Source organism: Trichosurus vulpecula, chromosome 2 (genome assembly GCF_011100635.1).
Source record: "Trichosurus vulpecula isolate mTriVul1 chromosome 2, mTriVul1.pri, whole genome shotgun sequence".
Lineage (NCBI taxonomy): Eukaryota > Metazoa > Chordata > Mammalia > Diprotodontia > Phalangeridae > Trichosurus > Trichosurus vulpecula.
Window position 1 is genome coordinate 249745249 of NC_050574.1, and position 15151 is coordinate 249760399.

Sequence of the window (15151 nt, forward strand, 5' to 3'; positions counted from 1 at the left end):
CCTTTTTATGGATGACTTGGGTGATGGCATAAATGGTATGCTCACCAAATTTGCAAATGACATAATATTGGGAGCAATAGCTAACAATGGATAAGTTAGGATTCAAAAAAGATATAAAATAGGGTAAAATAATGTAGCAAATCTATATAAGATGAAACCCAATAGGAATAAATGTAAAGTTTTACACTTGAGCTAGAAAAATAAATTTAACTAGTGCAAGTTAGAGGAGGCCTGGCTAGACAACAGATTATGTGAAAAAAGATCTGGGGGTATTATTGCAGTCAACTCAAAATGAGACAAGAGTGTCAAAGAATCCCCCCAAAATGTTATCCTAAATCATATGGAGAAACATAATATTCAGTTCTAATAGTCCTGTTATCCTCTGCAATACTCATTTCTGGATGCCACATTTTAGAAGGAAGGTAAGGAAATAAAAAATAATTATAATAACAGGCAAGTTTGGCCTTGAGTACAAAATGAAGCAGAGCACAGACTAACAGAGCTTTGTCAAGATAACTTGCTTTTTTCAACACTCTTTTTCAACAATCCAAAAAGTGATTCTAAACATGGACATCACCACATGGTCAATATCAAAATCAAATTTATTATATACTTTGCAGCCAAAAATGGAGAAGCTCTATACAGTCGGTTATGGCTCAGATCAAGAGCTTCTTCTTATTGCAAGATTCAGACTTAAATTGAAGAAAATAGGGAAAGCCATCAGACCATACACTATGACCTAAATAACATCCCTTATGAACATGAAATGGGAGTGATGAATAGATTAAAGATATTAGATCTGGTAGATAGAGTGCCTGAAGAACTGTAAGGTTCACAATATTGTGCAGGAGGCAACAATCAAAATAAAAATTCAAAGAAAAAGAGCAAGAAAGCAAAATGGCTGTCTGATGAGGCTTTACAAATAGCTTAGGTAAGAAGAAAAGCAAAAGGGAAAGATATATCCAACTGAATGAAGACTTCTAGAGAATAGCAAGGAGAGATAAGAAAATCTTCTTAAATGAGTAAGGCAAAGACAAGATCTCTTCAAGAAAATCAGAGGTACCAAGGGAACATTTCATACAAAAATGGGCATGATAAAAGACTAAAGTTGTAGGAAATTAACAGAAATAGAAGAAATTAAGAAGAGATGGCTTGTGTTTGTTCTTCATTTTCAAAGAGGACCATGGCATCAGGGAAATGATAACATGAGTTGCAATTGACTTTGATTTCAATGAGGGAGAGCTGTGCAAGATCACCAGCCTCACTTTCTTCTCCAGAGCCATCTGGATCCAGAGGCCAGTTATTCATCAGGATGACTGGAGGTGACCCAGGATGCAATGGGAGACCCTGGCCCATTTAGGCTAAGGCCTTTTGATCCACTCACTTTGAGTGAGGTAATGCCCAGGCAGTGAACAGGCCTCTTTAAGAAATGAATCAAGGGATAGACCCTTTAACTAGAAAAAAAATCAAGCTGGAAAGGTTGACTCTCAGAGTTACTGTTCCAATCCGGTTCATTCTGAAGAAGTGGCAAGAATACAAAGGAGAACTATACAAGAAAGAAGTAAATATCACTGATAGTCACGATCTAGAGCCAGAACTCTTGGAGAATGAAGTTAAGTGGGCCTTAGGAAGTATTGCTAACAATAAGGCTAGAGGAGGTGAAGAAATCCAAATGAGCTATTTGAAATCCTAAAAGATGATGCTTTTAAAGTACTGTACTCAGTATGCCAGCAATTTTGGAAAACTCAACAATGGCCACTGGATTAGAAAAGATCAGTTTATATCCTAATCCTAAAGAAGGGTAGTGGCAAAGTATGTTCAAATTACTGAACAATTGTACTGCACTTATTTCACACACCAGCAAGATTATGCTTAAGATTCTGTAAGACAAACTTCAGCAATATGTGAACCAAGAATTACCAGAAGTGGTTTGGTTTTCAAAAAGGCAGAGGAACTAGAGACCAAATTGCCAATGTTTGTTGGATTATGGAGAAAACAGGGAAGTTCCAAAAAATCTACTTCTGCTTTACTGATGACACTAAAGCCTTTGACTGTATGGATTGAAACAAAATGTGGCAAGTTCTCAAAACGATGAGAGTACCATATCTCATTTGTCTCCTGAGGAACCTGTATGTGGGTCAAGAAGCAACAGTTAGAACTAAACATGGAACAACTGATTGGTTTAAGACTGGAAAAGGAGTATGACGAAGCTGTATGCTGTATTTAACTTATGTGCAGAGTACATCATACGAAATGCCAGGCTGGACAAATTAAATGCCAGAATTAATGTTACCAGGAGAAACATCAACCAGGTATGCAAATGACACCACTCTGATGGCAGAAAGTGAAAAGAATCAAAAAGCCTCTTGATGAGGATGAAAGAGGAGAGTAGAAAAGCTGGCTTGAAGCCTAACATAAAAAAATGAAGATCTTGGCAACTGGTCCTATTAAGCAGTGTTGGATTTTATATTCTTGGGCTCAAAGACCACTGCAGGTAGCAACTTCAGCCATGAAATTAAAAGAGGCTTGCTTCATTTGGAACTATGCCCAAGGGGCTCTAGAACTATGCATGTCCTTTGATCCAACAGTACCACTACTGGGTCTGTATCCCAAAGAAATGATAACAAAGGAAAAGGACCCATATGTATAAGGGTATTTATGACAGCTCTTTTGTGGTGGCAAAGAGTTAGAAATTGAGGGGATGTGCGTCAGTCGGGTAATGGCTGAAGAAATTGTGGTGTATGGATGTAATGGAGTACTATTGTTCTATAAGAACTGATGAGCAGGCGGATTTCAGAGAGACCTAGAAAGACTTATGTGGGCTGATATTGAGTGAGGTGAGCAGAGCCAGGAGAACACTGTGCATAGTAACAGCAACACTGTGTGATGACTAACTTTGACAGAGTTAGCTCTTCTCAGCAATGCAGTGATCTAAGATGGTTCAAGGGACTCATGATGGAAAATGCTATCCACATCCAGAGAAAAAAAAACTATGGAGTCTTAATGCATATTGAAGCACACTATTTTCTCTATCTTTTTTTTTGTTTTTTCTTTCTTGTGGTTTTCCCCTTTTCTGATTCTTCTTTCACAACATGACTAATGTGGAAATATGTTTAATTGTACATGTATAGCCTATATCAGCATATATAGAGCATGCTGTCTTGGGGAGGGGGAAGGGAAGGGAGGGAGAAAAAAATTTTGAACTCAAAGTTTATAAAAATGAATGCTGAAAACTATCTTTACATGTAATTGGAAAAAATAAAATACTATTAAGTGGAATTTTTTATGGTCGTGAAAAGTCAGACACAACTGAACAACAACAATTAATGAAATGACAGAACCTCTCCAGGTGGGTGGCCAGTATGGAGACAGGGGCTCAAGATCAGACCATAAAAGAACTGATTCATAAAACTGAGGATGTTTAACCTGGAATAGGGACATAAATGCAGTTTCTGAATGTCTGAAGTACCATTGTATGGAAAAGGATTAGACTTATTCTGACTAGCCCAAAAGAATGTAACTAGGAGAAATGGGTAGAAGTTGCAAAGTTGCAGATTTTAGTTCAAGATTAGGAATTCTTAACAATTACATCAACACAGAAACAGAATTAAAATCCCCCTCAGTAGAGATATTCAAGTGGAAGCTGGATAACCAATAACTGGAAACACAATGGAGATTTCTTTTTAGGTGGTTACATACATTCATTTGTTCATTTATTGTACAAAGATTTATTGAGCACCTATGATGTGCCAAGCACTGTCTAGGAATTAGGAATACAAAGACAAAAATAAAATGGTCTCTCACTTCAAGGAACTTAACTTCCATTCTATTTGATATATGTAGTTCTCTGATAGCTCAGGACAAAAAAAAAGATACTTTTAAAATCAACTAAATCCCTAAATCTTACACTGGCAAAGAAGAAGAAATTTCTTAAAGTATTATAATTAACTGAACCCTTGTATAATACCTGTTCAGAGATGTAAATTGACTGTCTTTTACTCAAGGGATCATTTTCTGTCTAAAGAGCTTTTTCTGTGTCTCTGTTTAGCATGCCTGAAGGAGGGAATTCTGACTCTAAAGGCTAGGGCATAGCACAAGTCAACAGGACTTATGAGGAATTTATTTCACCTCTGCACTAGGCAGTTCCTACCATTATTTAACAGCAGCAGATAATGTATCTCATCCCTTTCTTATAACGGGCTAGCTTTTACTCACTGTATTTCAAGAGCAGGTGAATAAAAGCCCATCAGGAAGAGGTTCATAGATTCAGATGTGGAAGGGGTTTTATAGCTCATCTAGTCCAACTCCCTCACTTTACAGATGAACAAAATGAAGCCTAGAGAGGTTATGTGACTTGTTTGAACACACGGGTGGCAGAATTGGGATCTAAACCAAAATCATCTGATTCCAAAACTCCTTCCACTGCATCATGCTGCTTCCCTATTTTGACTGTCTGCTAGCTTTCCAAGACTTTCTCTCTCTTAATGAAGGATACCAAAGCACTAAAAAGGCTGTTTGATTCATTCTGCACACTTTAAGGTTAACCAGTTCTGCTTAATCAAATGTAGTTAGGTTTAAAGATTAGAGACAGATTACCTCGGTTCAAATCTCAGGCCTGCCATTTATCTCAGGCCTCAGTAAACTTTGATAAGCTATTTAACTTCTCTAAACCTTAATTTTTTCATCTGTAAAATGGGGATATTAATATCTGTGCTATCTTTCTGAAGGGGTTATTTTGAGGAAAGCACTTTATAAAGCTTAAAAACCAATTAAAAATAGGTCATTATTATCTGTTCCATTTTTTAAGTGACTTCCTATTTTCTATCAGGCTTACCTGTTGTTAAATGAAATGGCTAGTTGTATTGCTTACATTTTCACTATTTCTGGATAAGCAATAATTACATTAGCTAGTACAGTCCTCTGGAAAGACAGAAGGCACTCAATAAATCTTAGTCTTACAGAATGACTAAGAGGCAGATTTAACTAAAAATAGTCATTTACATTTAGGCAACAGTTTTAACTTGAGGCTTCCCTTTCAAAGAGGTAGAAGCAACAATGACTTTTTTTGCATTTTCACAGGTTATTTTGTACTTGTATACAAAAATTCTGGGCAGCTAAAATATTGGTATATTTTATGGCTAAAAAAATGAAAAAAAATCAAATTCAAGTATTTTTTAATAGTACAAGGAAGGATATTCCCACTCTCGTCTTTTGAAATGCTATGTTGAAATACTGTGATATTCCATCATACTTGAGGCAGGTTTGAGTAGGATAAGTACACAATGTATGGTCAATTACATAAAAGCAGTTTTTCTTCCACTTAAATAGGCTGTAGAGCCATCATTAATAGACGATTATACTAAAGGAAGCATTAGAGTATACCTAATATTAACACATGTACAAGTATTTGTCCAAGACTGCTAGACTACAGATGGATTCTCTTGCTACTGGTCAAATGCTAAAATCAGTCAGAGAAAAGTGAAGTACAAATTGGACCTACAAAGTAGCCACAAAATAAATCAGTATCAACAATTTATCATCACGATTCAAAGTATGAGACTAAAATATACTTTAAAAATGAATGTGTTCAGAGCTTGTTTTAAAAGAAGCATGTTTTAAGGTCATTATTCTTCACATTTAAGATCATTATTCTTCACAAGAAGTTATTATATCCAAAGTCCATCACTGTCATTAAAAGTAAGCACTGTAATCATTTACCAAATAACAAATTTTTGCAAAATCATTGATGACATTTTTATATACCAAAATTTGCTTAAATTTGGTCTGTTTTGCTTATTTTTTATTGGTTAAACTTCCCTATCAATCCTACTTTTATCCTTGGTTAAAGGGCTTCTATTAGTCTGTTGCATAGTGATAGACTCTATAGTAAAATGCTATAATTGTCACATATCATTCATTTTCTCCTACTAGTTCATATCTGTTTCTACAAGACATGGAAAATAGTAAAGACGAGTCCTCCTCTTTTAGGTCTCCTTTCTACTTGAATTTGTTCTTATCATCCAGCAATTAAGTGAGGAATCTGGGTTCCCAAGAGTTTTGCAGAGGTGATATCAGAGGTTCTCTCACCCAGGATCCACAAAGAAAAGTGAGATGATGATACAATTCAGAAGCTTTTAATGTCATAATATAGGTCTTACCACAATAATATTATATCGGTGATATGCATACATTACCTTCAATTGCTCAAGTGCAAAAGGTGAACCATCTTCTTGTAAATTCTGAACAATTTGTTCCACAGTGCGTGCTGAAAAACACCTATGGAGAGGAAAATTTATTGTATCGCCAATTAGTGACCTATTTTCCATTTCTGAACTATCAGTGAGTTTGAATTGGAAACTGGGGAAAGCATGATTTTTTTCCCTCTCTACAGTAAAAATATAATTTTTCCAGCCTAATTTTAAATAGCAAGGAACAGACTAGATCCTCTGGGAAACTATTTGTGACCAATTTTCACTAATGGGAATAAGCCTAACTTCCTTCGCTTTATTATATTCTTTCACTTTACTTACTATGATTATTTCTGGGTTGTTTTGTTGTTGTTTGGGAGGGTGGGGCTGGATCTATGATTTTACTAATAAAGGGCTCTCTTCCCACCTTCCAAGAAACTCCCTCTACCAAGGTAGATCAGTAGTCTTAGAGGGAAGCCTGGGGAACATCAAGATTAAATAACTGACTCTGAATTACAAAACCAGCCTATGCCAGAGGCAGGGCATGAACCTCATTCAATCTTCCAGACTCCAATGCCAGACCTATATCCACTACACCACACTGTCTTTTAGTACATTCATCAAAATTAATAGATATGCCAATATTCTCAGATGTAAAAATAAGTCTATATATGCTTAACATACAATTATTCAGCTTTTTCTCTGTCTTACTTGGTTTTTTCATGATTTAACTACATAAAATATTTTATTTGATACCTTCAACAAATGACTGTAAAGAATTTATTAGTTCACAGAGATTTTCATTTTGGTCAGTCCCTTCTGCCCAGTCAAGGTACCTTGTCCTAAAATATAATGACTAGTATTCCTGTTTCTCTATCCCAATCACTGTTACTACCCTGGAGAAACGGAGTAACTACTTTCAAAGATGAGTGAGAATGAAAGCAATGTGAATCTAAATTAGAATTATATAGTTACTGTGTAGCTTTTAAACTTCCTATTATTGCACTGTTAGCAAATTCAAATGAAGATATTCTTCTCATAGGAATACCTACACATAAAAATTGCTGCTCAATAATTGCTAATACTGATGAAGAGGAGGGTTTCAGAAAAACCTGGGAAGATCTGTATGAACTGATATAAAGTGAAGAAAGTAAAACCAGAAAGAGAATCTGCACAGTAACAGACATATTTTAAAGATAATCAGCTGTGAAAGACTTAGTACCCTGATCAAAACAAGGATCTACTACAATTCAAAGGACTCAAGATGAAATGTGTTACCTACCCTTAGAAAGAGAACTGATGAATTCAGCGTACATATTGAAGCATAATTTTTTCTTTCTTTTACTTGCTTTTTTTTGGGGTAGGTGCAAGGGACAGAGCTAGTATAGGAATTTGTTTTGCATGATTATATGTGTGTATACAATATACGTCTGTATACACACACGCATATTTGTAACAGGTCTTGTTTTTCTTGCCTTCTCCATGGGTAGGGGAAGGGGAATTTGGAACTGAAAAAAAATCAATAAAAAACTCTATCCTCTAAAAAACCAAATAAATGCTGTAAACAGATGCTACAAATACATGAGAAAATAAATGACTAAATAAATGGGAAATAAAAGAAAAGCACTGAAGATCTGAAAAAAATACCTGTTAATAGTGTCCATATGTTTCTCAAGTATGAAAGGTTTATCTTGATCAATTTTGGACTGTACAAAAAGAGGTGACAAAAATTTTGTCTTGGTTAATTGAGGGAATTAATATGGAAATTATAAAACTGCTATGACAACAAATTTAATAATAATAATTATAGATTAATATCAGATAATAATAAAACGTAGATCTATTAAGAAACAACATTGTCATACTTAGGCAAATTAAATCTACAATGGTAGATAAAATACATAATTTACTACCATGTTCAAAATCCAGATAGTATTATAAGGATAACTTATATAGCACCTTTAAGGTTTATAAAGCCCTTCACATAGATTGTCTCATTTTAGAATATTAAAAATGCTTTGTTATGGACTCAGAATTATTTTAGACATTTTCAGGCTTTTTGTCAGTATTCACAAAAGATTAACAAATCTACTCATGTATCATGCTTGGTGCTAATAGTTTTAAATCTACAACTTTTTGGCTTATGTGAGAGAATGTAGATTCAGATAATCTCTAAGGAAAGCACTGGAATATTGCAATATACTTTATTATAAGATGGATGTTCACTAGAGGCTAATATATACTGCTGGAGTAAAACCTCATATGGCATGAGACCCTTTCAGGCCCTCTCTATGGTTTTTGTGTTGTCTTTTTGACAATGTCATCCTGCTCACTAAAATGTAAACAAATGAGAATCAAGCTTCTGGAGTGGAACCTCTAAAACACTGTGCTACACATTTCAACCCACAACATAGGTTTTACATGACAAACTGTTCACTTGTGGAAGAGGCACTGAAGAAGCAAAGTTGTGACAAACCTTATTAGAATAATATGTAGGCTATCAAAGGTAGAAAAGCCCTTCAAGGACATCTAATGCAATCCACACTCGAGTATGAATTCTTTATGTAACATCAGTAACAAGTGGCAACCCAGCCTCCTTGTGAAGACTTCCATAAGAAACTCACTACTTCTAAAGGCAGTACATAAAGCCCTTCTTTACACTGAACCCCAAACTCAAATCTACCCTTTCAGATTCCATCCATGGTTCCCAATTCTACCTTTAGACCCAAACAGAACAAGTTCGACCCTTCTTTCATACCATTCTGTTATGTTCCCCGGGCCTCTCGGTAGGCATCTATTCTTTAGGAGGAACATGGAAGTAATCTCAGCTTAGACAATCTAGAACTCTGAGCCCTCAAGCAAAGACTCACAGCTAGCCTCTTTCTTTCTGTGTCTCTCAACTTAAAACTCATATATATGAGTGACTATTACATTTATATGGTAATATCTTAGTAGAGTTCCTTTAATTAAAACCCGAGGTTAAAAGTATCAAATGGATTACCTTCTTCTGGTAAGCATCCAAGATTTCTGCCACATTTTCTTTTGAAGGAGATTTCAGAGCCAACAAATCTTTCTCCAGCATAGTCAACTAAAGAGTAGAATTAAAGAAAAATTGAAATCTCACAGAAAAAAAATGTACAATTTAAAAAACACTTTAAAAAAACCCAAGATAATCTGAGTTAGACATGATGTTACTTATTCTTACTGAATCAATTATTTGATTATTCCTCCACATAGGAAGGCACATTCCTATATTAATATAAGTAATATTACTTGGGGGGAGGACAAGAAGGTGGAAGAGAAACTGAGCAAGGAGAAATTACACCACCTAGCTTTGTCTATTCCCCCTAGTCTCCCAGCCAGTTGTATCTTATTAAGCCATTTCTTTTTACTCTTTCTCAAGATAAAAAAGATAGCAGCAATCAGCCTTTATAGCTATTACTAAGAATTATATCTAGCTTCCTAAGAAGTACTTTACAGAGGTCTTGTTTTAAGGAGTTGAAGCAAACAAAGGAATGGAAACATTTCCTTTGTGCTCATAAACTATATGGGAAAACTGATACTAGCTTGAAAGGGTAACTTTTTACTTATTTTAATTTAAGGGTACATTCACATTTGTCTCGGACTGATTTCTGTACATGCAGCATTTACAGCAAGCTCACCAATCTACAAAAGTTCTACATTCTTTAAATCATAACTATATGGTCAAGTCTTGTAAAACACTTCACATCTTACACAATGTCAGTGGACAAGTTAGGTATTTGCATGACTTTGAGAAGATCCAATAGGAGATAGAGCCAAGATGAAAGGGTACCCAGCGGAACTCTCCCAACACTACCCTCCAAAAAACTTTTTAAAAATTCCTCAAATCAAATATTGGAGCAGCAGAGCCAACAAGAGGTCAGAGTGAGATATTTTTCCAGCCTAAGACAATTCAGAAGGTCAGCAGTAGAGGTCTGTGACACCTGAGTTGGAGCCAGCCTGGAGCATGGTAGGGACATCAATGGCGGCCATGACAGCAGCAGCAGCAGCTTCAGGAACTCTCAGCTCAGAGACAGTAATGGGTGGGAGGAGGTCAGATAATTGGTCAGAAAGAGATTACAAGGGATGATCCATGGCTTGCAGTGGGTGCTGGTGCTGATTGGTGACTCTATTGCCCATAAGCAGTTCTGAGATGCAATTCCAAGGTAAAGAGGAGCATTTGTGGTGGGGTCACAAGGGAGCAAGGACCCTGGTCACAGTTGCAAGGCAGAGAGGAGCACTAACACTTGCAGCTGCAGGGAGGCAGGGGCCCTTCATAGATGAAGACCATAGTGCACACCATGAGAGCAGCAATCACACTTCTTCCCAGATCACACCACCTTGAAAGGACCAAAATCTTGCAGACCTCCCAGAACTAGCTCTGAAAACAGCAACACAAAAAAGTCTGAAACTTGGGACATTGCCTCCTCATCACCAAGTGAGCAGAGGCAAACTTTAGCATAAAGTTCAAAGTCAAGAAGGCTGGAAAAATGAGCAAACAACAAAAACAAAACAAAAAAAACCTGACCACAAAAAGCTACTATGGTGGCAAAAAAGATCAAAACATAAACTCAGAAGAAGACAACAATGTAGAAACAGCTACAAGTAAAGCCTCAAAGACAGCAAGAAGGGACTGGACACAAGCCCAACAACAATACCTGGAAGAGTTAAAGAAAGAGATAAGAGGAATAGAGGGAAAATTGGGAAAAGAAGTGAGTGATGCAATAAACCTCTGAAAAGAAAATTAACAGCTTGGTAAAAGAGGCACAAAAAAGTACTGAAAAAAAACCAAAATATCTTAAAGAGCAAAATTGTCCTAATGGTAAAAGAGACACAAAAATTCACTGAAGAAAAGAACTTAAAAAGTAGGATAAGCAAAATGGAAAAGGAGCTACAAAAGATCACTTAAGAAAATAATTCCTTAAAAGTTAGAATTGGGTAAGTGAAAGCTAATAACTCCATGAGGCATCAAGAAACAATAAAAACAAAATCAAAAGAATGAAAAAAAGAAGAAAATGTGAATACCTCATCAGAAAAACAATTGACCTGGAAAATAGATCAAGGAGAGATAATTTAAGATTTGATGGAACACCTGGAAGCCACAATCAAAAAAAGTCTAGACATCATATTTCAAGAACTTATCAAGGAAAATTGCTCCAGTATCTTAGATCCAGACGGTAAAATAGAAACTGAAAGAATCCCACCAATCACTTCCTGAGAGAAGTCCCAAAATGAAAACTTCCAAGAATATTATAGCCAAATTCCAAAGTTCCCAAGTTTAGGAGAAAATATTGCAAACAGCCAGAAAGAAACAATTCAAATATCGTGGAGTTAGGATTACACAAGATTTAGCAGTTTTTTTTTAAAATTTAAATTTATTTATTTAACATATTTGGTTTTCAGCATTGATTTTCACAACAGTTTGAATTACAAATTTTCTCCCCATTTCTACCCTCCCCCCCCACTCCAAGATGGCTTATATTCTGGTTGCCCTGTTCCCCAGTCAGCCCTCCCCTCTATCACCCCCCTCCCCTCTCATCCCCTTTTCCCTTCCTTTCTTGTAGGGCAAGATAAATTTCTACGCCCCATTGCCTTGTGTATCTTATTTTCTAGTTGCATGCAAAAACATTTTTGTTTTTGAACATCTGATTTTAAAACTTTGAGTTCCAAATTCTCTCCCCTCTTCCCTTCCCACCCACCCTCCCTAAGAAGTCGAGCAATTCAACCTAGGCCACACATGTATCATTATGTATAACCCTTCCACAATACTCATGTTGTGAAAGGCTAACTACATTTTGCTCCTTCCCAACCCATCCCGCTTTATTGAATTTTCTCCCTTGACCCTGTCCCCTTTCCAAAGTGTTTGTTTTGATTACCTCCACCCCCATCTGCCCTCCCCTCCATCATCCCCCCCCCCTGTTATTTTTTTTATCTTCCTCCTCTTCTTTCCTGTGGGGTAAGATACCCAACTGAGTATGTATGGTATTCCCCCTCAGGCCAAATCTGATGAGAGCAAGGTTCACTCATTCCCCCCTCACCAGCCCTCTCCCCTCCTCCCACACAACTGCTTCCTCTTGCCACCTTTACGCGAGATAATCCACCCCATTCTATCTCTCCCTATCTCCCTCTCTCAGTATGTTGCTCTCTCATCCCTTAATTTCATTTTATTTCTTTTAGATATCTTCCCTTCATCTTCAACTCACCCTGTGTCTGCTCTCTCTTTTACACACACACACATATATATATATATATATATATATACACATATACACATACATGCATATACACATAGATATATACATACATACACATTCACTTATATATATATGTAAACATATATATATATGCATATTCCCTTCAACTACCCTAATACTGATGTCTCATGAATCATACACATCATCTTTCCATGTAGGAATGTAAACAAAACAGTTCAACTTTAGTAAGTCCCTTGCAGTTTCCGTTTCTTGATTACCTTTTCATGCTTCTCTTGATTCTTGTGTTTGAAAGTCAAATTTTCTATTCAGTTCTGGTCTTTTCACTGAGAAAGCTTGAAAGTCCTCTATTTTATTGAAAATCCATATTTTGCCTTGGAACATGATACTCAGTTTTGCTGGGTAGGTGATTCTAGGTTTTAATCCTAGCTCCATTGACCTCCGGAATATCGCATTCCAAGCCCTTCGATCTCTTAATGTAGAAACTGCCAGATCTTGGGTTATTCTGATTGGGTTTCCACAATACTCAAATTGTTTCTTTCTGGCTGCTTGCAATATTTTCTCCTTGATCTGGGAGCTCTGGAATTTGGCGACAATATTCCTAGGAGATTTCTTTTTGGGATCTATTTGAGGAGGCAATCGATGCAACAGCCTGCTGAAGATCTAAGCCCAGTCTGGACTGGGGGTTTTTGGGGAAGGAGTAGTGCGGGTCTGACAGAGCTGGCACCTCCCCCCCCAAACGTGGAACATAGAACTCTCTAGTCTACAAGCAGTCATACCCCACTGAAAAACTCAACAGTCAAGTTAGTTGGTTGGGAATATGGCCAGGCAGCGAAAACACACCCAGATTCAGTCTCAGACTTTGCATTCTTTCTTTGGTGACAAAGAAGACCAAAACATACAGCCTAAAGAAGACAACAAAGTCATAGAGCCTACAACCAAAGCCTCCAAGAAAAACATGAACTGGCCCCAGGCCATAGAAGAACTCAAAAAGGATTTGGAAAAGCAAGTTAGAGAAGTAGAGGAAAAATTGGGAAGAGAAATGAGAAGGATGCGAGAAAACCATGAAAAACAAGTCAATGACTTGCTAAAGGAGACCCAAAAAAATACCGAAAAATACACTGAAGAAAACAACACCTTAAAAAACAGACTAACTCAAATGGCAAAAGAGCTACAAAAGGCCAATGAGGAGAAGAATGCCTTGAAAGGCAGAATTAGCCAAATGGAAAAGGAGGTCCAAAAGACCACTGAAGAAAATACTACTTTAAAAATTAGATTGGAGCAAGTGGAAGCTAGTGACTTTATGAGAAATCAGGATATTATAAAACAGAACCAAAGGAATGAAAAAATGTTAGACAATGTGAAATATCTCCTTGGAAAAACCACTGACCTGAAAAATAGATCCAGGAGAGATAATTTAAAAATTATTGGACTACCTGAAAGCCATGATCAAAAAAAGAGCCTAGATACCATCTTTCAAGAAATTATCAAGGAGAACTGCCCTGATATTCTAGAGCCACAGGGCAAAATAGAAATTGAAAGATTTAGCAGTTTAAATGAGCAGAGAGTGTAGAATATAATATTCCAGAAGGCAAAGGAGCTAGGATTACAACCAAGAATAACCTACCAGCAAAACTGAGGATGATCCTTTGGGAAAAAAATTGATGTTTAATAAAATAGAGGACTTTCAAGCATCGATGAGGGAAAGACCAGAACTGACTAGAAAATCTGACATTCAAACACATTACTAAAGAGAAGCATAAAAAGGTAAACATGAAAGGAAAATCATAAGGGACTTAATAAAGTTAAACTGTTTAAATTCCTATATGGGAATATTATGCATGTAACTCCTAAGAATTTTATCATCGTTAGGGTGGTTAGAAATAGTCTACATAGAGAGCATGAGTATAAGATGGTTATATTGGGATAATCTCAAAAAAAATTAAAAAGTGAGAAAGAGGGATGCACTGGGAGAAGTAGAGAGAAGACAGAGGTAGAATGGGGAAATTTTTTCACATAAAAGAGGTTTGCAAGAAAGAGCTTTTACAGTGGAAAGGGTGGCAGTCAATGCTTGAACATCATTCTCATTAGAATCAGTTCAAAGTGGGAAGAATATAATACACACTCAGGTGGGCATAGAAATCTATCTCACCCAAAAGGGAAATAAATGGGAAAGGGGATAAGAGATATGGTGAGGGGGATGATAAAAGGGAGGGCAAATTAAGGGATGCAGTGGTCAGAAGCAAAATAGACTTTTGAGGAGGGACTGAATAAAAAGAGAGATAAAAAGATAAATAGGAGAAAATAGAATGGAGGGAAATATAGTCAGTAATAATAACAGTGATTGTGAATGGAATGAGCTTACTCATAAAACAGAAGTAGATGGCACAATGGATTGGAAACCAGAATCCAACGATATGTTGTTTACAAGACACACGCTTGAAACAGGAAGATACACAGAGAACTAAAATAAAAGGCTGGATTAGAATTATTATGCTTCAGCTGAAATAAAAAAAAGGCAGGGGGAGCAACAGACAAAGCAAAAGCAAAAATAGACCTAACTAAAAGAGATAATCAGGGAAACTACATTTTGCTAAAAGGTACCAAAGACAAAGAAATAATATCAAAAAATTTTTCAACAAGTTCTCTAACAAAGTCCTCATCTCTCAATATATATAGAATTGAGTCAAATATATAAAAATAAGAGCCATTCCCCAATTGATAAGTGGT

General features: G+C 36.4%; 1 protein-coding gene across 1 annotated transcript in view; it reads right to left on the minus strand.

Moving 5' to 3' along the window:
• The window catches only part of HIBCH (3-hydroxyisobutyryl-CoA hydrolase), a 105849-nt gene that overhangs the window by 19572 nt on the left and 71126 nt on the right, over positions 1 to 15151 (minus strand). The window contains exons 9-11 of the mRNA XM_036745573.1: positions 9190 to 9276; positions 7836 to 7894; positions 6195 to 6276 (exon numbers count right to left, since the gene is read on the minus strand). Coding sequence (XP_036601468.1) covers positions 6195 to 6276; positions 7836 to 7894; positions 9190 to 9276 — 228 coding nt within the window. The remainder of the gene's footprint in view (positions 1 to 6194; positions 6277 to 7835; positions 7895 to 9189; positions 9277 to 15151) is intronic.